Raw genomic sequence first — 25,120 nt, forward strand, 5'->3', positions numbered from 1 at the left:
GGTGGCATCAAAATCCAAGGCAATAGAGGTTGTGATGAGTGGCAAGACTCGGGAGGAGAGGGAGAAGTATCTATCTAGGCCCTATGAAGCTCCTGACCACTTTAATAAGAACGCTTTGTGCAGGAGTAGCACAAACTCTGGCGAAAACGGGGCCCCCTCGTTTCCAGCAGCTTGTGCCGGGTCATTAACACGACTGGAATCTGCCCGCAGAAAAGCCTGCTCAGATTGAGGGTTTCCTGCCACCACATGCAACGTCGAGTGCAGCGGCACTGAGAAAGTGGTGCAAACATCAGGATCCGTCACGGACAGGCCGGCAGTTCCCGCCAAAATGGGAAGTCTCCTCCGCATCACCAAAAACCGGGCTGCCTGCTCCTGCTGGTCTCACTTTGGGCGTGCTACACCACGCACACGTATTGCACCTGCCGGCCAATGCTCGCCGGCTCCCAAACCAGAACAGCGCTTGGTGGCTTCTGACAGTACCGACACGGGGAGCACTGAGGGAAACACTGCGGCCCCTCCCGACCGAAAGTCAAGCGCTAGAAAGCGCTCCTGCGTCTGGCTCCCTTCGGGTCTTTTTTTATTTTTTGCTGCCCCTCCAGAGCTTACTTTAGTGGCCAGATGCTGCTTGTTTTATTATTTTCCAGGAGGCAGGAGACAGTAAGTGCCAGAGCAAGCAGGGCACAGGAGGCTGGGAACAGGGGAGTATCTGGCACCACCAGGTATACCCCCGAAAACATCCACACGATCTGGGACCCTCAACCCTAATCCAGGCTCAACAGGGATGAGGCTGGACGGGCTAGGAGCTGGATCAATCCAGAGCTGCACAGTTATGACTCTCCACCTGCTAGGTAGACAGAATACTGAAGAGAAGCTGGCTGCACATGACTACATATAGCTATCTCTGAAATTCTCTCTCTTATTTCCATCTGCTGGTAGAGGGACATAACCCTCACGTCTCTGGATTGATCTGTGGGATGCTATGGAAACAGTCCACTCTCCATGTAACCACAACCTTGTTATGGGCTCAGCACTGAAAGATCAGTTATTGCTAACAAATACTCAACCTCTTACCTTCTATATAACCAATGGTACAAATTCAGCACTGAGGGCAATTTTTCCTCATATAGACTCTCTCCCCTAACTCTCTATATAATAATCACAGGTCTGCTGCATGTTCATATCTTAGCACCAAGGGAACTTCCTTTCCTTTCACCCACCACACTATTAAAAGGTCAGGGTCCAGAAGGTAGGCAATACTTATTATCACTCCACAGCAATTGGCCATGTGAAGACTCAGGTTTTTTTTTTTTTTGTTTTGTTACATTTGTACCCCGCGCTTTCCCACTCATGGCAGGCTCAATGCGGCTTACATGGGGCAATGGAGGTTTAAGTGACTTGCCCAGAGTCACAAGGAGCTGCCTGTGCCTGAAGTGGGAATCGAACTCAGTTCCTCAGTTCCCCTGGACCAAAGTCCATCACCCTAACCACTAGGCCACTCCTCCACTCCACAAGGTTCCCTTCTAACATATACCAGCGGTGCTACAGAAGCAGCATTTATGACTCTTCATGGAAGACAATCTCAACCATCTCTCAACAAAAACAGCTAAATGCTCAACTTGGGGGATGGAGATAACTGCAATTTGCAATCAATGATTTTTTGCTTTGGATAGCTAGGTTAAGTTTCAGCAGTGGTGGTGGGGCCACGGAGATATAAAGGAGGAGAAAAAAATCCTGGGTAGTTGCAAAGAAAGACTCCGTGGAACTCAAAAGAGAAGGAGGAGGAGAAAACTGCCAGGCATAAAAAAATCTCTCTATATTGAAAATATCACCTGCAATTTCCTTCTCATCGGCCGGCTTCCCACTTTCTGACTCTGACTCAGACTCAGAGGCACTGCCTTCATCTTCACTGTCATCCCCACTTCGCTTTCTTTTCTTCTTTTTCTTTGCCTGCTTTGGGAGGAATAAGTGGTAACATAATATGAGAAATTCCCATACCCTCATCCCCAGGCACCTTGAACAAACATATATTGTTTCTCTAGGAAACAAGGCTGCTTTATCTGCAATATTTACGGGAGATTAAGAATTAGTTATGCATACGGCATCTTCATATGTAGATGTTTTGTCCCTGTTATACATTCTCTACACAATTATTTTGAAATAGATATACACATCTTTTTTTTTTTTTTTTTAAGTGGTCTCTATATGTTGCTTTTCAAATCACTGGTTTAATATACCCTGGTGCAGGCAGAAGCCGAAACAGTTTTATATAGCTCTTTCAATTTATTTTTCACAATAAAAACTATAAAACAATTCTGCATGTGCTCTGAGGTTTTACTCTCTTCTTTATCCTGTATTCTAGCTGTATAACATTGCCTCTTTTCTTCTACGGTCTGCCAATGCAGCCAATTATAGAAAAGTTACCTCATGTCATTTGGTATTGTTTTAAACTTGGACATCTACCTTCTTGGGTTCCTTGTCTGGCTCCTCTTTGGGGACTGTCTTCTTCTCCTTCTCCTCCTCCTCCTCCTGCTCCTCTGCCTTCTTCGGTTTCTCTTCTGGAGGTTCCTCACCCTCTGCCTGTGATTAAGGGGATGGGGCGAGGAAGAAAGACTGAAAATGTTTCTATTAAGTCACTATGTATGGATTCTGCCATCTTTCATGCCTTTAAAATGACTGGCCCCCTCCCCTCCACCCGAATATTTGATTTTTCATGCAGCCAGATACGGCAGTAAGAGAAAAGAAAATAGCAGGCACTCTCTTAAATAGCACCAATACTATCAAACATCAGTGGAAGATTGCTTTAAAATTCCCAATCTGTAGCAGCTTGAAGCTACAGATTGGTGGGAGGCAGGGATAGTGCTGGGCACACTTATACGGTCTGTGCCAGAGCTGGTGGTGGGAGGCGGGACTGGTAGTTGGGAGGCGGGGATAGTGCTGGGCAGACTTATAGGGTCTGTGCCAGAGCTGGTGGTTGGGAGGCGGGGATAGGGCTGGCCAGACTTATACGGTCTGTGCACTGAAGAGGACAGTACAAATAAAAAAGTAGCACATATGAATGTATCTTCTTGGGCAGACTGGATGGACCGTGCAGGTCTTTTTCTGCCGTCATCTACTAGGTTTACTAAATCGTTTTTTACTTAAAACAAAAATTAGCAAGAAGCTCTAAGAAAAGCAATAGATCAGCTCAAACTTCATGGCACGAAGAGCCTGTAAACAAAATATAAGCCAAGTTGTCTGATGACACAAACTGAAGGGAAGTCCTTGATTCTTCCCAGTCTCCTCACCTTTTTGCTCTCCTCCTTTTCTTCCTTCTCTGCAGCTTTCTTTTCACCATCTGGTGGGCGCACCTCATCCTTCTTCCCCGCTTCAGCTTTCTCCTGCTTCTCCTCTTCTTCCTCCATGTCCAGGATCTTCATGTCATGCTCAGTTCCCCCTTCCATCTTTATCACAGCTGAAGCAAAGAAGGGCACCCCGTGCAGGGGCAGGAAGGGATCAAAGTTACTTACAACAGGGAAAAGTGCACATGATGAATGAATGTTCTCACTGGCCATAGTTACTGCAACAGAATTTTCTCTTTTCTCCCTGTCTCAAGAAAAAGGCAACAGAGAAAAGAAGTTGCCTGCTAGAAGGGGCATGCAGTTTTTTTTTTAATCTCCTTCAGACCTCATGTCCTCTGGCTCACAGGGAAAGAAGGATCCTTGAGAGAAATGGGGATGTCTACCCTCACATACCTGCATCAAACAGCTTGACAATTGCATTGGCTTTTTCGATGTCCAGTGTCAGTGTATCAAACCAGTTGTTATCCATCAGGTACATGTACACTCCCAGTCGGTTACGCAGGGCACTGTGGACTTCCTGCTTCCGCTTGCCCACCTCATCCGGGTGATATCGGGAGCGGAACCTTTAGGCCATGAAAACCAAGAGGGAAGGCCGCAAATCAAACCACAGAGAGGGAAAGAGGAATATACAGTAGCAACCAAAACAAAGAACGGCCCTTTTTAGTCCTGCCCCTCCTTTCCACTCTCCAAAGCAGCATGCAATCTACTCTGGGATCCTACTAGGTACTTGTGACCTGAACTAGCCTTGGTTGGAAATACAATGATGGGCTTGAAGGACCTTTGGTCTGACCCAGATTTATGTTCTGAAATGTTCATATGTACAACATGATAAACAAAGCAGAGGCATACCAGATTAAAAGGAATGAGGCAAAAATCACTGAAGTAGCAGTAGGGTTTTCTTTTACTATCATCACAAGCTCAATGGTAACCTAAGCTATTATATAATAAAACAGGAACCCATGCAAGCTTAGACTGACTGCATTGAATATTCAAAGGGCAAAGTAGTACAAAAGCTTTTGAGACGGCAGCTCTCTAAATATCACTTAAAGTATCAATTCCACTGGTCTGATAAATAGTAAGTATTATGATCTCCCCACCCCAAAGAACCCCCAATGATAAAAGGATTCTTTGTTCTGGGCTTGTTTTATTATCTAAAGAATCATGTGCACCCACTAAGCAGCGAGGTTACTAACCTGTAGCAGGTATTCTCCGAGGACAGCAGGCTGATTGTTCTCACTGATGGGTGACATCCCCAGGCAGCCCCAGGATCGGAAGATCTTCCTAGCAACAGAAGTTTGCTAGCTCTCGCGAGATCCGCATGCATCACGCATGCGCGACCGTCTTCCCGCCCGCTACAGCGTGTTCCTCAGTCCAGTATAAAGCAAAGACAAGGGAAGACACAACTCCAAAGGGAGGAGAGTGGGATTGTGAGAACAATCAGCCTGCTGTCCTCAGAGAATACCTGCTACAGGTTAGTAACCTCGCTTTCTCCGAGGACAAGCAGGCTGCTTGTTCTCACTGATGGGGTATTCCTAGCCCCCAGGCTCACTCAAAACAAAAAACATTGGTCAATTGGGCCTCGCAACAGCGAGGACATAACTGAGATTGACCTAGAACCAGAACCAACTAACCGAGTGCAGCCTGGAACAGAATAAAAATGGGCCTAGGGGGGGGTGGAGTTGGATTCAAACCCCAAACAGATTCTGCAGCACCGACTGCCCGAACCGACTGTCGCGTCAGGTATCCTGCTGTAGGCAGTAATGAGATGTGAATGTGTGGACTGATGACCACATCGCAGCCTTGCAAATCTCTTCAATAGTGGCTGACTTCAAGTGGGCCACTGACGCCGCCATGGCTCTAAACACTGTGAGCCGTGACATGACAAGTGCAGAAGGTATTCAAGCAGGGTCTGTGTAGGACAAGAACGAGAATCTAGGGACTGGCTGTCACACCAGACGGCAAACTTCTTCCACTTGGAAGCATAACACCTTTTCGTGGAATCTTTCCTGGAAGCAAGCAAGACTCAGAAGACACCCTCAGAAAGACCCAAGGAGGCAAGTCTACTCTATCAACATCCAGGCTGTGAGAGCAGGGACTGGAGGCTGGGATGCAGAAGCGCCCCCTCGTTCTGAGGGTTGGAAAACCCTCCAATCTCCACGGTTCTTCGGAGGACAACTCCAGAAGAAGAGGGAACCAGATCTGTTGCGGCCAGAATGGAGCGATCAGAATCATGCTTCCATGGTCCTGCTTGAGTTTCAGCTAAGTCTTCCCTACCAAGGGTATGGGAGGATACGCATACAGGAGGCCCTTCCCCCAATGCAGGAGAAAGGCATCCGACGCTAGTCTGCCGTGGCCTGAAGTCTGGAACAGAACTGAGGAACCTTGTGATTGGTCTGAGTGGCAAAAAGATCTACCAAGGGGGTACCCCACGCTTGAAAGATCTTGCGAACAACTCCTCCGAGTTGAGAGACCACTCGTGAGGTTTGCCTTATCCTGCTCAACCTGTCGGTCAGACTGTTGTTTACGCCTGCCAGGTACGTGGCTTGAAGAAACATGCCATGACGGCGAGCCCAAAGCCACATCCTGATGGCTTCCTGACACAGGGGGCGAGATCCGGTGCCCCCCTGCTTGTTGATGTAATACATGGCAACCTGATTGTCTGTCTGAATTTGGATGATTTGGTTGGATAGCCGATCTCTGAAAGCCTTTAGCGCGTTCCAGACTGCTCTTAACTCCAGGAGATTGATCTGAAAACCTGTCTCCTGGAAGGACCAACATCCCTGGGTGTGAAGCCCATCGACATGAGCTCCCCACTCCAGGAGAGACGCATCCGTAGTCAGCACTTTTTGCGGCTGAGGACTTGAAAGGGACGTCCCAAGGTCAAATTGGAGCGAATTGTCCACCAATGCAGGGTTTTGAGAAAGAGTGTGGACAGCTGGATAACGTCTTCTAGTTCCCCCACAGCTTGATACCACTGGGAAGCTAGAGTCCATTAAGCAGATCTCATGTGGAGACGGGCCATGGGAGTCATGTGGACTGTTGAGGTCATGTGGCCGAGCAATCTCAGCATCTGCCGAGCCGCTGAGACGCTTGTACCCAAGAGACCAGGGACAAAAGATTGTGGGAGTCCAGCAGAGCTCCCTATGAATTCTAGTCTTTGAACTGGAAGAAGGTGGGACTTTTGGATAATTTATCACAAACCCCAGTAGCTCCAGGAGTTGAATAGTCACCTGCATGGACTGTAGAGCTCCTGCCTCCGAGGTGTTCTTGACCAGCCAATCGTCGAGATAAGGGAACACATGCACTCCCAGTCTGTGTAGAGATGCCGCCACTACAGCCAGGCATTTCGTGAACACTCTGGGTGCAGAAGCGAGACCAAAGGGTAGCACACAGTACAGAAAATGCTATGTTCCCAGACGGAATCGAAGATACTGTCTGTGAGCTGGCAGTATCGGGATGTGAGTATAAGCATCCTTTAAGTCCAGAGAGCATAACTAATCGTTTTTCTGAACCATGGGAAGAAGGGTGCCCAGGGAAAGCATCCTGAACTTTTCTCGAACCAGATATTTGTTCAGGGCCCTTAGGTCAAGGATGGGACGCATCCCCCCTGTTTTCTTTTCCACAAGAAAGTACCTGGAATAGAATCCCAGCCCTTCCTGCCCCGGTGGCACGGGCTCAACCGCATTGGCGCTGAGAAGGGCGGAGAGTTCCTCTGCAAGTACCTGCTTGTGCTGGAAGCTGAAAGACTGAGCTCCTGGAGGACAATTTGGAGGTTTTGAGATCAAATTGAGGACGTATCCTAGCCGGACTATTTGGAGAACCCACTGGTTGGAGGTTATGAGAGACCACCTTTGGTGAAAAAACTTTAACCTCCCTCTGACCGGCAGATCGTCCGGCACAGACACTTATCTCGACTATGCTCACCTGGAGCCAGTCAAAAGCCCGTCTCTTGCTTTTGCTGGGGAGCTGCAGGGGCCTGAGGAGGCGCACGCTGTTGACGCGAACGAGCGCTGGGGCTTAGCCTGAGCAGGATGGTGGGCAGGGGGATTGTACCTACGCTTATTATAAGGAGCATTCCTCCGTCCCACATAAAACCGTCTACCTGTAGAGGTAGATGCTGAAGGCGTCCGGTGGGAGAGCTTGTCAAATGCGGTGTCCCGGGTGGAGCGTTCTACTACCTGTTCAACGCGCTCACCAAAAATGTTATCCCCCCCCGCAAGGAAGATCCGCAATCCGCTGCTGGACTCTATTCTCCAGGTCAGAGGCACGCAGCCATGAGAGTCTGCGCATCACTATACCCTGAGCAGCGGCCCTGGACGCTACATCAGAAGTGTCGTAGGCACCCCTGGACAGGAATTTCCTACACGCCTTCAGCTGCCTGACCACCTCCTGAAAAGGCTTGGCCTGCTCCGATGGGAGCTTATTGACCAAGTCCGCCAGCTGCCGCACACTGTTCCGCATGTGGATGCTCGTGTACAGCTGGTAGGATTGGATCTTGGACACGAGCATAGCAGAATGGTAGGCCTTCCTCCCAAAAGAGTCTAGAGTCTTAGATTCACGGCCCAGGGGCGCCGAGGCTTAATCTCTACTACTCTTGGCTTTTGAGAGCCGAGTCCACAACTCCAGAGTCATGAGACAACTGGGTCCTCATCAACTCCGGGTCCCCATGGACTCGATACTGGGACTCAATCTTCTTGGGAATGTGGGGGTTACTTAATGGTTTCGCCCAGTTCGCCATCAATGTCTGCTTCAGGACATTATGAAGGGGAACAGTGAACGACTCCTTAGGTGGTGAAGGATAGTCCAGGACCTCGAACATCTCAGCCCTGGGCTCATCCTCAGTAACCACTGGGAAGGGAATGGCCGTAGACATTTCCCGGACAAAGGAGGAGAAAGACAGACTCTAGGGGGAGAAAGCTTTCTCTCTGGCGAAGGGGTGGGATCGGAAGGTAGGCCAAAAGATCCTCGTCAGAGAAATACCTGGTGTCTTCCTCCGCCTCCCACGAGGCCTCACCATCTGTATTGGGCACAAGTTCAGGACTTCAGTCCGAAGCCGAGCCCGCCTCGACGTCGAGGAACCCGGTCCCCTACGGCGGTGCCAAGAAGACTCCCGTGCCGGCGGCGACGAAGCTCCCTCCAACAACATTGGCGGGGAGTCCTCCTGGGTGGCAGTGGACACCGATGCCGCAAGCAGTAACAGCGTCGCAGTCCGCACCATGGACGGAGAGCCAACTGCCACATGACTCGACGGTACCGCCACGCAGGTACCAGAGCAGGTCGCAGCAGCCCTTCCAGAATCTCTGGAAGTATGGCTCTGAGGCGCTCGTCCAGAGTGGCTGTCGAGCAAGGCAGTGGGGCCGGTACCGGCGACGAGCTGAGAACCTGTCTGGAGCGCGGAGGTAGTACCGGGCTGTCCGGAGCAGAGCGCATCAACACCTATTGTATGGACGGTGAGCGGTCCTCCTGTCTCGACGCTTCGTGGGTACTGAATCCTTCGGTGTCCCGGAGCTCTCGGTACTATGACGGGAAGTTGACCGATGACAGTGCTTCTTCGCCTTCGCGCGAACACCGCATCAGCGCCTCCTGGTACCGATGAGGAAGACGTGGAATCCAAATGTCTCCTCAGGGCCAGGTCCGAAGGTGGTCGGTCCCGGAGGGCCTGCACCGCAGGAGCCCTCGAGGCAAGTGGAGACCCACTCGATGGCTCACTGCTACCAGCGTGGTATCTCTGGACAGCCATCACCTGCACTTCTGACGTCGATGCTCCCTCCGATGCAGACATCGATACCGGCGATGACCTCGGTACCGCTGGCTCCGTTGACGCCGAAAGACCGGACGAGGCTCCGAACAGGATGTTCCACTGAGCCAATCTCGCCGCCTGGGTCCTCTTTTAGAGCTGGAGGCACAAAGTACAGGCGTCCGGGCGATGACCAGCCCTGAGACACTGAAGACACGATACATGTCTATCAGTTAGCGAGATCCTGGTGGCACCGTGTGCACTTGAAGCCACTGGCAGGCTTCAAGGACATGGGCGGAAAAATCGCGCCGGCGAGGTCAAACGCGATGATGCCGAAAAAAGGGGCACCAAAAAAGGAAAAGACCCTGATGGGCGGCAGAACAGGTCGCACGCACGGAAAAGAAAGGAAACTTCGAAGAAGTACCGGAAAACAAAACAAACTTTTTTTTTTCCTTAACCCATGAGAGAGATACGAACAAGCCAAAAGGCACAAAAACCGCTGCGAAGAATGCGATGGGGGCCTCTCTGGGGCCGTGAACGAGCGATACACGTCCGTTCTGACAGCGGAAAAAGAGAGACTGAGGAGCACGCTGTAGCGGGCGGGAAGACGGTCATGCATGCAGATCTCGCGAGAGCTAGCAAACTTCTGCTAGGAAGATCTTCCGATCCTGGGGCTGCCGTGGACGTCACCCATCAGTGAGAACAAGCAGCCTGCTTGCCCTCGGAGAAATAACAGTTTACAAGAAGGCCAGCCCATCACGGGGCATAATGCCCCAGCAGTACTCCCTTGGGGCTAAGTAGAATTGCAAAAGGAATAGTCCTTACCACTTCTGCAGGAAACCCCATATACCCACCCCCTTTACATACCAAAATACATACAAATCACAGCAAGTAATCAGCATCTCACAAGTGTCAACTTTACAATTAAGCAGAGAGAGAAGAAATTAAAGTTCTCCAGAATTCCACATTTACCTTCAATATTCTGCGAATTTTAGGTGGTTTCAGATATATAACAAGTACAGTGCCTCTTACTTTAACACCTCCAGCCTCCAACTGGTGTTTCAGGATTTCTTCAGAAATTTTTTATGGGATTTTAAAACAAAAATCTGGACATTTGGTGCATTTTCATTTTTTTGGTGTATTTTCCAACCTGCCTGACTATGCCCTACAAACTTTTGTTCACTAAACACCGCATTGGGCGCGGCGTGTGTTCTGACTGAGCTAAAAAAAAAATGTACAAAACAAAACAAAAAAACAAAAACAAAATATTGGCACCAAAGTCACAGAAAGACAAGCGCTCCATGGCTTTCGTGGATGGCCAGAAAAAGGTGCTTCAAAGGGCACGGAGTCCTGAGTCTGGTTCTTGAGGGGAAAAGAGGGTTTTGGTTAAGAATCAGATATCCACAGAGCACATCACACAACGGCAGCAGCATACAGTAAGCTGACAGCAAGGTAGGGAGAGGGGCTTGAGGTCAAGCATACAGTATGCGAACAGGGTCTAAGGATTCCATACAAAGGATGCAGGAGCTGGTGGGAGAACCCAAGGATTTATCACAGAGGGTACAAGGAGATGAATGGGTTGCCTGAGGAATCAGAAGTGTGTGCAAGGATGGGAGAAGAGGAAAGATGGCAGGTGGCAGCCATTTGTGTGCAGGAACTGGGAGGGGGGTGGCCTGAGGATTCAGTACAGGTGGAATCGTAAGGGAAACCAGATGATGTAGGGGCCTGAGAATCCACCAGAGAGGGTGCAGAAGCAGGCCGAAGCCTGAGGATACAGCACAGAGGATGAGGGAGAGGTCTAGAGATGCACCACAAAGGATGTGAGGTAAGGGAAGCCTGAAAACACAGCATAGAGTGTACAAGGAATGGAAGAGGGCCTGAGAAAATAGCACAGTTTTAGGGAGCTGGGGTGGAGATTAGGGATTTCCATCTAAGATAGCGAGGTTACTAACCTGTAGCGGGTATTCTCCAAGGACAGCAGGCTGATTGTTCTCACTGATGGGTGACGTCCACGGAGCAGCCCCAGGATCGGAAGATCTTCCTAGCAACGGAAGTTTGCTAGCTCTCGCGAGATCCGCATGCATCACACATGCGCGACCGTCTTCCCGCCCGCTTCAGCAAGCTCCTCAGTCCAGTATAAAGCAAATACAAGGGAAGACACAACTCCAAAGGGGAGGAGGGCGGGATTGTGAGAACAATCAGCCTGCTGTCCTCGGAGAATACCCGCTACAGGTTAGTAACCTCGCTTTCTCCGAGGACAAGCAGGCTGCTGTTCTCACTGATGGGATATTCCTAGCCCCCAAGGCTCACTTAAAACAACAACCATTGGTCAATTGGGCCTCGCAACAGCGAGGACATAACTGAGATTGACCTAGAACCAAACCAACTAACTGAGAGTGCAGCCTGGAACAGAATAAAAATGGGCCTAGGGGGGTGGAGTTGGATTCAAACCCCAAACAGATTCTGCAGCACCGACTGCCCGAACCGACTGTCGCGTCAGGTATCCTGCTGAAGACAGTAATAAGATGTGAATGTGTGGACAGATGACCATGTCACAGCCTTGCAAATCTCTTCAATAGTGGCTGACTTCAAGTAGGCCACTGATGCTGTCATGGCTCTAACATTATAAGCCGTGACATGACCCTCAAGAGTCAGCCCAGCCTGGGCATAAGTGAAGGAAATGCAATATGCTAGCCAACTGGATATGGTGCGTTTCCCGACAGCCACTCCCTTTCTGTTGGGATCAAAAGAAAAACAATTGGGAGGACTGTCTATGGGGCTTTGTCCGCTCCAGGTAGAAGGCCAATGCTCTCTTGCAGTGCAATGTGTGCAGCTGACGTTCAGCAGGGCGGGTATGGGGAAAGAATTTTGGCAAGACAATTGACTGATTAAGATGGAACTCGGCGCTGAGGGACGCTCGTAGAACTCGTCTCGGAGGAACAAACTCCCCAGCAAAATGCCCCACAAAACGTAAGGGGTCGGCGAGATTGATCCCCCCACCAACCTCGACTTCCTCTCCGATCCAGACGGGCCTCGGGCGATTCTTCGTGCCTTCCCAGGCAGTACGAGACGGGGATCAAATTGAGGGGACTTCAAGGGAAGTTGAGCCCCTGCCGGGAGATGAAGTGTCTCTCTCTCCACCTTCGACACAGAGACCTCCGATCCCAGCGTCAGCGTCAATCCCAGTGGCTGAACTTTGCCCTGCAGGAAGTGTATTGGGTAAGCTCACCAGTGAGGTGTTGGAATCGTCGCAAAAGACGCTGAGGACTGAGACAGAAGTCTCAGAGAAAATGCAGGAGGAAATAAGCCTAGGAATGATCTGGAGGAAGCTGAATGAAATGGACATTACTCTACAACAGACATCAGGTGAAATTTCTACTTTTAAAATTAAGTTTGAAGAATTAAATTTGAAAATGGATAAGTTACAAGGTGAATTAGCTGGAAAAATTCAAAACATTCAGAAGGATGTGGAATCTATGCAAGAATTTAAGCAGGCTGTTGTTAAAGATAATATGGATCTCAGAAGAAAAGTGGAACACATTGAAAATTTCAATAGGAGATTAAATTTACGTCTGCTGAACTTTCCAAAAATATTTGGGATGAACCTGCATGATTTATTTAGAAGATATTTAATGAAGTATTACAAATTCCCCAGGAATCGATGCCGCCAGTAAATAAAATATTACATTACAAACATATTAAAGGAAGATGCGGGGAACACCAAGAATGGGAAAGGTCTTGGGGACATTTCAGCTAAATTGGAACAAACCTTAGATGAAAATGCGGAAAGATCCACTTTGCTTGTATCTCTAATATTTGAGCAAGACCTTAATAATAATGAGACTCTATTTTAAAAATTTGAAGACATGTTTTGGAGGTATAAAGGTATAAATATTCCCTGATGTGACGAAAACGACCCAACAAAGGAGAAAAGCTTTGTTGGCGTTAAAATCAAGGACAATAGAAATCGGTGGAACATTTTTCTTAGCGTATCCCTGTAAGCGTAATGTTAAGTTGGGTGAGGTGAAATATACCTTTTATTCACCTGACCACCTGAAATCATTTCTGGACTTGAAACAACTTAATTAGATAAAGCTCGGAATACCACGCCATTATTTTCTTCTTTTTACTTTAATATGTAGAATCTTCCCTAACTCTTATTGCTCTCTTTCAAAATGTAAATGTGGGCTAACAAGCAAAAAGAAAATTTATTTTGTTGATGTGAATTGTGATAACGTTGATTTATGTACTAATGTATCTTTATTTGAAACATTTACGGTTGTATTTCGAACAATAAGTTGTTCTTGTTAAAATTTTAAATCACAAATAAATAAATAAAAAGATGGAACTCCGACCCGGACGGGCGGCAAAACAGGCCGCGCACGGAAAAGAAAGGAAACTTACGTGGGAAACTTCAAAGAAGTACTGGAAAACAAAAAAACTCTAATTTTTTTTTTTAAAACACGAGAGAGAACGACGAAACTAGCCGAAAAGGCACGAAAACCGCAGCGAAGAACGTGACAGGGGCCTCTCTGGGGCCGCGAATGAGCGATACACGTCCGTTCTGACAGCGGAAAAAGAGACACTGAGGAGCACGCTGAGGCGGGCGGGAAGACGGTCGCGCATGCATGATGCATGCGGATCTCGCAAGAGCAAGTGGAGGAGTGGGCCTACTGGTTAGGGTGGTGGACTTTGGTCCTGAGGAACTGAGTTCGATTCCCGGCATAGGCAGCTCCTTGTGACTCTGGGCAAGTCACTTAACCCTCCATTGCCCCATGTAAGCCACATTGAGCCTGCCATGAGTGGGAAAGCGCGGGGTACAAATGTAACAAAAATAAAAAAAAATAAAATTCTGTTGCTAGGAAGATCTTCCGATCCTGGGGCTGCCGTGGACGTAACCCATCAGTGAGAACAATCAGCCTGCTTGACCTCGGAGAAAGGGTAGACTCACCCTTGCTAACCCCTCCTTTAAAAATTTGTAAGACACACAACTTCTGTAGATTACTCATGTGGTACAGACACTCTGGGACCACAAATTTATAAATTATAGCGGGACAGAACAGTGGATCATAACTTTCCATTTAATAGAACACCACTGAGAAACCTGGTGTTCTGACAGGGCTTAGCTGCCTTAAGAAATCCCATCTTATTTCAGATTATATTTTTGTGAGTTAGTATGTAAAAATCAATACCAAAAAAAAAAAAAACTTATCTGCATGCAACATCTAGGACAGAAGGGTAGTCAAAATCTCTATGTATAAAGTCAAATCCTGACTATTATGCAGCCCTAGACAGGAATTCCCTAATCTCCGCAACCCTGCTCCCCATTTTGTACTGGAGAATCCTAATCGGAGTGCAAATGGAGGACAATGGGGAGGTGAAGGGCAAAGGATAAGAAAATGTTGGCAAGTGTAGCGAGAGACACACGTACCACTCTTCTTCCTTGTGGGCCAGAAAGAAGTCCTGCATCTGCTGGCGCCGAAAGTCCAATTTATAGTCATTGTACCGCTTCACTGCCTCTGTCTCATCCACCGAATCGTCCAAGGATAGCAGAAATTCCTTAAAGCTCTTCATCACAGGGGCGGTGTGCCCATATCGATATCATGCAGGTTCCCAAGTCTGGCCAGGCACACAAAGAAGCACAATTTAAATGTGTGTAAGAGAGGCCTGCCCTGCTGCTACCCATGATGTACCAGTTCTCCACTGAAACACAGTGAGCGAGCGGTGCGTGGGTGTGTCAAGCTTGCTCTGCTGCTACCTGTGCTACATCTATGCTGTGGTGAGGCAGTGTGCATGCGTAGCATGCGAAGGAATGGGATGGGGGGAGCTTACATGTCTGCTGCCTGTGCTAATTTGTGGAAGTAGCAGTCGAACAAGTAGGTATAAATAAAATAAGGAATAGTTTAGTTGTTAGAAAAGTGGGCAGATAAAGGAAGACAAGATTCAAATATATCTTTTCTCACTTAAATTTCTTGTGCCCTCCACTGCCTCAGGCATAAAACAAATTATAGGTAGGGAAATAAACTGCAGTGCCTGAACTGTAACTTGCCAAGAATTTGGAGAAAGGGCGAGTACCATATATACTCGACTTAAGTTGAGACATTTAGGCCAAATTTTTACTTTTTGATAACAATCCTCACCCTTTAGTGCAACATATAATGGTGGACAAAACTAGGTATTCACTTTCTCTCTGTTATAAAGATACTGAGGGTTTATGTTGGCCAGAATTTCTCTCTTGACTCTCAACTCAATGCTCTAAGAGCTGTTTGTTTCTTTTGAGGAATTTAAGATACATAAGAGAGTATTTTTAATTTGAGCAGTTCAATTATTGGTACAGGCACCGCTTTTGTCCAAGTTGGACTACTGTAATCTTATTTGGGTGCGCCTATACAGGTTATCTGGCGACTGCAAACAATTCAGAACTCTGCAATCCAATTAATGTTTTCAATACAGAAACAGGATAAATCTTCATATTTTTTGAATTAGATTGGTTGCCTATAGAGGCGAGGATTATGCTCAAATTCTTTTGCTTTCTCTATAAGATCCTAAACGGTGAATGCCCAATTTATATATTATCATTGTTATGATTCTGCTAAGACAGGCAGGGGAATGACTGGGACTCACTTCTGATTGGCCTGTTAGGGACTGAGCCCCCCCCCCACCCCCACCTACCATGTATATTCAGTTCTCAAATTATCTTCTATACAGCACTGGCACTGCAGCATACACTGCCCAAGTTCTGCTCCAGAGCATGCCCTTTGACTTGTCCCACCCCCTCTGACTCAACTTCCTGTTTCCACATGGGCAGGCAGGTCAGAAGACCTGCTCTGGAGTGCAAAACGGGCAGTATAGAAAACATTTCAGATATGGAGGGGGGGGGCAACAGAGAGGGCATGCTAGGTCTATGTGGTGGGGTGTGAGTGAGGCAGGGAGAAGTCTGTGGCAGGGAGAAAGACCTGCTAGCTGGTGGGGGGGGGGGGGGGGGGGGGGGGGGGGGGGGGCGGGTCAAATTTGGCTACGTGTACGGCCTCAACTGTCCCAAAACTGTTCTTGACTTACACATGAGATTGACTTATGGTTGGGTATATACGGAAATCTAAAATCCAAACTGGAAGACTCCAGTGTCCAGTTCTGTGGATTTAAAACCTTTCACCAAGAACTTAAAATGGAGACATGTTTAAATTAAAAAAAAAAAAGTTTACCTGGCTTGGATGGGTATGCCATGTGGCTGCATTACGTGCATTTCAGGGTGTCCCCATGGCTGTGGAGGCCCATAGGTAGGTCCCCCACCTGCAGCTGCATAAGGCATCTCATAAGCTGTGTGATAGGGGTCTGCTCCATGCTCATCCCTGAACACAGAACAAAATGGGACATTTATTTATTTTTATATTTCAACACTTTATTGACGACATTCAATACAGAAATCTCATCCTACGTTCCAAATATCCAGAAATACAATCCAAAGCAGATAAATAAAACCGTGTACTACTGTCATCAAATTTTTCATGTTTTCTCCTCCCACCCTCCCTCATGTGCATAAATTCGATCATCTTTATTCACACAATCTATGATCACCAGCAAATATCATTTGCAATGATAAACATTAGCCATTGCCCGTTTTCCATATATTATCTGACGATCTGAAGTATTAACTCCTTATATGTTCAATTCCTGCGCTAGCTAACAATTCACAAAGATGACCTTCTGCCATGTCTATTACCCCCCCCCCTCTTCCACTCTCTCCCACGGGACATTTATTTTTAAACTTTCACTCATTTCTTTAATGGACAGCTTACAACAAGACTTCTACAGGACTACAGAATTTAATAGCAAAGGAGAGAAAGTTATGGTGAAACCAGTCCTCTCTGCATTTAATGAAATTCAAACGTTCTCTAGTATAGCATATTTAGTGGATGGCTAGGATCCAAACAGCCACACAATGATGTCACCACATGAGACCACCACGTTAAGTATAACCTTAAAAAAAAAAAAAAAATCAGAGCTCTCAAGAGCATTCTTAGCTTGCTGCCAATGACAGTCAACGTCAATCTATTTCAACCAAGGTAGTCAGGTTTTGCCTTCCTTAAGTCAGACAACTTCAACCATGGTAGTGTTCAGTCAGGTTTTGCCTTCCTTAAGTCAGTCAACAATTGATATATTTATATAACTTTAATCTTTGAAGTGTGCTTCGAATTTCTGAAATTTCATTTAGCTTGCAGAGAACTCACCATGCGTGAAGTAAAGCCAGAATTTACGCAATGCCCCTTGTGTGATAGTGCCAACTTCTTTACTTTTCCTTCAGTTACGGGTAAGAGAAGAATGATAATTTTTGAGAAATCACTGTCTTTTCAGGCTGTCAGACACTGCTGGAATATTTTCATGCTCTTTTATTTAGAAAAAAAAGTTTTAAAAACTCTTCTTTTTAAGAAATATGTACTTTAGCTTTGATGTTACTTCTGTAATAATTAACGTTAATTCCCAGATGATTGTTAGCGACGTAGAACTGAAAGGTGGTAGCAGGATATAAGACATGATGTTAACGTTAATGTGTGACAAATAAATGTCCAAATGGGCACACACAATGTGTCGGTTGCATGGGGGAGAATCATCAATTGCCAAGATTGCTCTAAGCGTACCTGGATGTCACCCAGAACAAGATAGATAAGACAAAAACATAGTACTTAAAGATTGTCTAACCCCGTGATCCCGAAGGGAAAACCAGAGGGAACGACCAGTTTCGCATAAGTACATTATGCAAAGGAACCGTTGCAGCCTCTCTAGGTGGAGAAGGATAATCCAGGACCTCGAGCATCTCAGCCCTGGGCTCATCCTCAACCTCCATAGGGAAGGGAATAGCTGCAGTCATTTCCTGGACAAATGAGGTAAAGGGTAGACTCTCCGGTGGAGACAGTCTCCTTTCTGGTCAGAAGAAAAGTACCTGGGATCCTCCTCTTCCTCCAATGAGCGCTCATCTTCAGTATCGGACAAGACATCTCTTAGAGCAGTGCGAAACTGAGCCTGCCCCGATGCCGAGGAACGACGTCCTCCATGGCGGTGCCAAGAAGTCAACGCCCGCTGGGACTCCGGTGAAGCTTCCTCCACTGACATCGAAGGAGAGTCGACTTGGGTGGTAGGCGGCACCGAGGTCGGGGACCTCACCACAGGTGAAGGGCCAGAGACCGCTGTAGCCGACGGTACAGAAAGCGCAAGCACCCCCGAAACCGAAGCAGCCTGGCGCAGTAACCCTTCCAGAAACTCTAGAAGCAGGGCCCTGATGCGCTTGTCAAGAGCAGCCGTCGGACAAGGCTGCAGGGTCGGTAAAGGAGCCGGTGGCAGAATCTGTTGAGGCTCGGAGCAGGTACCGGGCTGCCAGACTGACGCATTGGCACCTCCTGAATAGAGGGGGAGCGATCCTCTCGGCACAGACGCTTCTTGGGTGCCAAATCCCTCAATGCCCCAGAGATCCCGGCACCATGTGTCGAAGGAGAACGATGGTGGTACTTCTTCTACTTCGCTTAACGCCCGTCATCGAGACTCCTTGGTACCGATGAGGAAGACGTGGAATCCTCAAGTCTCCTTGGGGCGGTCCCAGGGGCCTGCATAACAGGAGGCCTCGACACAGGGAAACCCACTCGATGCCTCACTGCTCCCAGCACGAGTTGGTCGTTCCACAGCCATTACCTTCGTTCCCGACGTCGATGCTGCCAACCTCAGTACCGATGTCGATGGACCGGACTGAGCCCCAAAAAGCTTCTCTTGTTGGGCCTCTTGAGACACGGGTCCGTTTCATCATACGAAGACACAGACTACAAGCGGCTGGGCTGTGGTCGGGCCCAAGGCACTGGATACACCAAGCGTGGGTATCGGTACCTGAGATAGTCTGGTTGCACCGAGTACAACGTTTGAAGTCGCTGGGTGTCTTCGATGACATGGAAGAAAAAATGGCTTCAGCGAAATCAAGAGATGCGATCGTGCCTGTTAAAAGAAAAAAGGGCACGAAAAGAAGGGAGCAACCCGGCCGCGTCAAAAAATGAAGGAAACTTAAAAATGGGCTAAAAAGTAAAGAAAAAACTATGACAGTTTTTTTTTAAACTGTAAATTCTAATAAAAAAAAAAAAAAAAGACAACCAGAAAACTCTTTCCCGGCCTCAGAGGAGCAGTGAAAACTCGACCGCAACTCACCTCTGAGAAAAAATAACTGAGTGGGAACACTCACGTGACAGGCAGGAAGACTCTGGAAAATTTTTTTTATATTTTGCTGGCAAAATTACCTGTTTCCCAGACCAACGCGGACGTCGACCCACATGTGAGAACAAGCAGCCTGTTTGTCCACGGAGAAGAATATTTAGCGAACACTTGGCAGTTATGGCAACTGATCTTCACAGACAGTATTTGTATTCCCTTACCTGGATGATTAGCTACTTTCAGGGAATATGCCCCTGTTTGTTGCAAACTCATGGTCAACAGTTATTGGGTTCCTAATAAACCAGTCAAAAATCAATCCTTGCTCCTACTCAGATTTTGGAGTTCATTAGAGGGATAATTTACACACTGACCTGACAAATTCCTTATCTTGGCCCAGAGTCAAAATAATGGACTCGGTACACAACTTATTTTACAGGCCCTACGCACAGGCAAGACAGATCATGAAACCACTAAGACACATGGAAGCAACTGTGCATGTAGCACCGTCAGCATATCTCCATATGAGGGAGACAATTCATTCATTTTTAGTATTTCTATACTGCTTAGACCTAAGCAGTTTACAGTTTCATTTTACAGGTACTAGGTCTGTCCCTAGTGGGATTACAGACTAAGTAGTACATTCTACTACTGTTGTACCTGGGCCAATGGAATCAGCATATTCAATCCCACTCTTCCAGTATTCAAATTAAAATTCACTTGAGGAAGGCAATTCAATGGTAGGCCAAACCATCCAATTTCTTGCAAGGCAAATATGTGCGCTACCTGAAGTCCAAGTTGGTCCTAACTACCAACACTTCCAAAACAAGATGGAGAGCTCATTTGGGTCATATCCAATCTTCAAGTTAAGAGCAATCCATTATGCCATTCAGGGTTTTAGATTCACTAACTGGATTTATTCTCCAAGTTCAGACAGACAATGAGGTAGCAATATTTTATACCAACAACAGGGTAGCATGGGGTCCAACGTTATGTCAAGAAACACTAAAGATCTGAAACCTAGCAGTAAGGATCTGTCTCTAGTAGACTGCAGAACAGAATCAGATAGCCAACTCTCTCAATCTCAAACTGCATGAATGGACCTTGAACGATGGCATGGTCCGGGATCTCTTTTAGACATGGGGAATGCCACAGGTAAATCTCTTTGCAACTGAAAGCAACAGAGAATTTTGGATATTATGTTCTTATGTCCACGTCAACATTACATCACTTCAGATGCTTTTGCAATTTCCTGGGAAGGAAAGATACTGTATGTTTTTTTTCTTCAATACCAACAATATCCAAGACACTTCAAAAGATATGCCAGGATTCAAGGCACTTAATACTAATCGGTCAAGACAGACTAGTTCCCATTTCTGGATATATGGCGCAGGAACCACTAATCATACATCCATGCATAATAGATTTACTCACTCAAAACGCAAGAACTATAGTGCATCCCAAACTTCAGTCTCTGGTAGTTTAATGCTGAATGATTTGACAATCTGCATATGTCAGAGAACTTGAGAAATTTTATTAGCCACAAGGTAGAAACTGACCAGGGATTCCTATGAGCTAAAATGGAGAAGATTCACAAATCTGATGTGTTCAATGTCTGGAAGATCCTAGTCTCCTCATCTGCATCATCTTTCAGATTCTGGTCTCAGTACATCTTCAACAGAAGTTCATTATAGAGCGCGAGTGGAATATAACGATACTGATATGAAATCTATATGCATTCACTTTTGGATTTATGACAGATCTGCCTGTCAAAAAGGCTATGTCAGCATGGGATTTAAATTTAGCTTTGCATCAATTGTCTCAGGCACCTTTATGCGCTAGGTTATTACCAGCAAGCAAATGAGTGAGGTATAGACAAATGTCCAAGGAGATCAGTCCAAAAGATAACACCGATGTGGTGCAACTGATGTGTAACAGGCCATGTTTCGGCAATACTGCCTGCGACAGGAACCCAATCCACTACATATTCATCAAAATTAAAAAAAAAAGAATGACGTACTGTAATAAACAATTTTTAAAATGAAATAATTTAACATATACAGTAACAGAATTGTGGAATGCAGTATAAAATGAAATAAACATGGATGTAAAGAAATATGAAAAAAAATGCTTTATAAAACAAATTTAAAAACAGCACAAACACAAAAATTAAAATGTAACATTTAATGAAATTAGATAGATACATATCCTTATTAACTAGAGTCAGGAAGAAATGACACTTAACTCCTATTTATACTACTGCCAATTAAACAGTAAAGATGAAATCTGATCCAATGAAGACATCACATACTTATAGCACTGTCATCGGAGGAATTATGGCAACAACAAAAACACAACTTCAAAAGTCATCCACTGGGAACATTTACAGAAAAGCTACATGGTGAATACAACCGTTTGGATCAACCACGATATTTGGACAAGGAGTTCTGAACGATCTTTATAATTAATGCTTTAACTAGACTCATCTTCTGAACATTGTTCTATTGCCCTATCATTTCATAAGTACATAAGTACATAAGTAGTGCCATACTGGGAAAGACCAAAGGTCCATCTAGCCCAGCATCCTGTCACCGACAGTGGCCAATCCAGGTCAAGGGCACCTGGCACGCTCCCCAAACGTAAAAACATTCCAGACAAGTTATACCTAAAAATGCGGAATTTTTCCAAGTCCATTTAATAGCGGTCTATGGACTTGTCCTTTAGGAATCTATCTAACCCCTTTTTAAACTCCGTCAAGCTAACCGCCCGTACCACGTTCTCCGGCAACGAATTCCAGAGTCTCATTGTTACACTCCATTGTTCTATTTCCCAAATGATATTTTGACTTTGTCTTCCCATAACTCTTCACAATGTAACCCATAATTGTACTGTAACAAACTGTATTTCCATCATTCACAATGTATTGTAAGCCACACTGAGCCCGCAAATAGGTGGGAAAATGTGGGATACAAATGTAATAAATAAACAAACATCTTGGGTTGCAATAAACAAGATGAACATATCTTATGACCTTCTCCAACCCTAAGCTACAAGATCAGCATCCGTGTGGCTGTTCACATCCTAGTTGTCCATGGAGAAAACAAACATTGCACATCTGTAACAGATGTTCCCCAAGGACAGCAGGATCCAACAGCCATAAATTCCTTCCCAATCCATCCCAGGTTGAAGTGTACTTTTGCAACAGACTGACATTAAACTGTCACTGGCAGCGGCAGTGTGGGAACATCCACACAAGGCTCAGAAAGCTCTCGGGGAGCGCTCTGACCTTTCAAGACTATAACAAATGTGTTGCCGCCATGCAGCGACATCACCATCCATGTGGTTGTTAGATCCTGTTATCCACGGAAAATATCCATTACAGATATGCAACTTCCTTTATGTGCGCACTCGCTCTTTTATTCTACCCCCCCTGGTGAAAGCTTCCTCTTCTGAAGGTTCACCACAGGGCGGGGGACTGAGGTGAGGATACATAAGAACATGATGTGTCATCTACACAAATGTTTTAAGAAGTGCAATGCATCAAGGTTCCATTTCAGCAGACCATAAGTACAGATTACTCCTCAAACTGCATTACTGGACCTGAGTAAATCTCCATGTCAGTCACCCTGCCTAAAAAGCACCTGATTGCTTTAAATCAAGAAGTCTTATTCCCATGCTTTTCACACCCAGCTGTCTGACCTTAGAGAAATATGCTGGGCACCAAAGGCATTGCGTATCCTTCATCACAACATACAATCAAGTAACTGATAACCAGAATAAAAGCTGGGATGGTGTGTATCTGCTTACCAGTCTCGCCTCAGGCGCTTCTGTGGGGGACTAAGCTCATGGCGAGGGGGTGAGAAGCGTTCTCGTCTGCTCCTGTCATAGTCCCGGTACTCTGCACGGCTGCGCCTCTCACGGCCCCGGTCCCATTCCCTGCAACGATGAAATTAAATAGCACCATAAGAATACTACACAAGAGAAATCAAATAAGGCTGGCCTGGTAACTCACTGGGCACACTGTGCATCAACACATGGAAGGTCCCTTGTTCAATCCCCATAATAAATTCTTCTGCTCCCAGGTTGGCTGGGAATGCTGCAGCGGGACCCACTCCCAGCCTTAAGTGGAAGGGAGTTGAGATTACTGCTTAAGAGTGACTCTTAGTGGTCAGATCCAAGCCCTGAACTGCCCCAAGCCCAGGACCATCACTACAGTGATCAGACTGATGTTGTGGGAGGCACTACATAACTGCAAAATCCTCGTGTAGTTGCAAATGAAAGCTAATGGTGTCAAGATCCCAACCATGATGCCAAGCAAGCTGGAAGTAGAAGGGAGCAGAAGAAATTACTGGGTCAAAAAATAAAAATTGTGTTGGCTTGAAGTGCTTTTTTTTTTTTTTTACATTACCCTTGTGTTTGGTGAAATATTTGAAAGCTCAGTACATATTATTTTTCCAGATCAATTACGTTTGTTTCTTGATTTAAAGGAATTGTCCGTAGCACCCACTTCTGCCTGTTGTTGAAGCTTAGTAAGAGATTTCTATGATGTAGGGAAGTAGTAAGCCGTTATGGCTTTTCTTTTTTTCCCTAATTATGTACTCCAATTTTTTTCTCTGCCCCCCGATTCTATTGGGGTTAAGTTGAAATATCAGGGGTTTTGTTATATATTTTTTGTAATATTATTTCTTTTTTATTTTTATTACTTCTGTTTCTGTAACCAAGATTACTTATAATGATGTTAAAATTCTATAAATAAAATTTTTTTGTTAAAATGCTGAGCTCTAATAGAATGGGAAAGCTATGGCCAAACTTATTCGTAAAAGATCAAACAATGTATAAAGACAAACTGTCCGTAACATCGGTACGTAACTGGTATACTTCCCCTACTGAAGCTGTCATCATCTAAGCCTTTGACACAAAGAACATTTGATCAGGTTAATCAGGATTTTATGAAGACGGGATGGGATAATAGATATAAATCAGGTTAAAATTTCATATATGAATTAGGAAAAATGTATTCCCATACGAAAACAAGGATTCTCCAAAATGTTTGACCTGGATAGGTATACAAGACTGGAATGTCCATTACCATCACACTCATTCATTCTATCAAACACTAGACAAGGTTTCTAAAGTGTCAGTGGGTGCATACCTAAGCAACAATGATCATCAGATGATAGGGTCAGATATACAAAAAAAAAAAAAAAGAGAGTTAAGGAGGAGAGGATTCCCACAGAGTTCAAGATCCTGAATTTCAGGAATATTGGGTAATCAATAGAAATAAAACATGGAAAAGAAAATAAGATGATACCTTTTTTATTGGACATAACTTAATACATTTCTTGATTAGCTTTCGAAGGTTGCCTTTCGTCATCTGATCGGAAATAAGCAAATGTTGGTAGATGACAGCATATAAATGAGGATATAAATTCTTGATATCAAGTCTAAATTCAGTTGTTGTTTTAATAAAAACTCTTTACATATCAGATCATAGCTTAAGCTTTCAATTCTTAGATCAGATCATACAGATTCCCCAAGAACCTCAGTGATGTTAATCGCCAACAAATTTCAATGTTAGCGATATATACAAACATCATCTTCACTGGTTCATTTATAAATAATCTTCTCTTGTTCATTCAAACCCATAATTTAAATTATTTTTGAACTTATCTTGTTTTCTTTAGTTTTGTCGGACCCAGGGTTCTACTGCCCGACATGCATGTTTCGCCCAGAAGCGAGCTGTCTCAAGGACATCCCCCTGTAGTCGTTTCAGCGTTAGCTCAGCAAAAGTTATTCATAGGCCAAGAATCTGTATGATATGATCTAAGAATAGAAAGTTTTAAGCTATGATCTGATATGTAAA

General features: G+C 45.7%; 1 protein-coding gene across 1 annotated transcript in view; it reads right to left on the minus strand.

The window, feature by feature from the left end:
• LOC115457710 (serrate RNA effector molecule homolog) overlaps window positions 1-23,146 on the minus strand; it is a 46,289-nt gene extending 23,143 nt beyond the window's left edge. The window contains 8 exon segments of the mRNA XM_030187268.1: window positions 1,830-1,947; window positions 2,461-2,577; window positions 3,285-3,451; window positions 3,732-3,901; window positions 14,507-14,657; window positions 14,660-14,694; window positions 16,278-16,424; window positions 23,065-23,146. Coding sequence (XP_030043128.1) covers window positions 1,830-1,947; window positions 2,461-2,577; window positions 3,285-3,451; window positions 3,732-3,901; window positions 14,507-14,657; window positions 14,660-14,694; window positions 16,278-16,384 — 865 coding nt within the window. The 5' untranslated portion in view covers window positions 16,385-16,424; window positions 23,065-23,146.
• Window positions 23,147-25,120: the final 1,974 nt, after the last annotated feature.

Source organism: Microcaecilia unicolor, chromosome 14 (assembly GCF_901765095.1).
Source record: "Microcaecilia unicolor chromosome 14, aMicUni1.1, whole genome shotgun sequence".
Taxonomy (NCBI): Eukaryota; Metazoa; Chordata; class Amphibia; order Gymnophiona; family Siphonopidae; genus Microcaecilia; species Microcaecilia unicolor.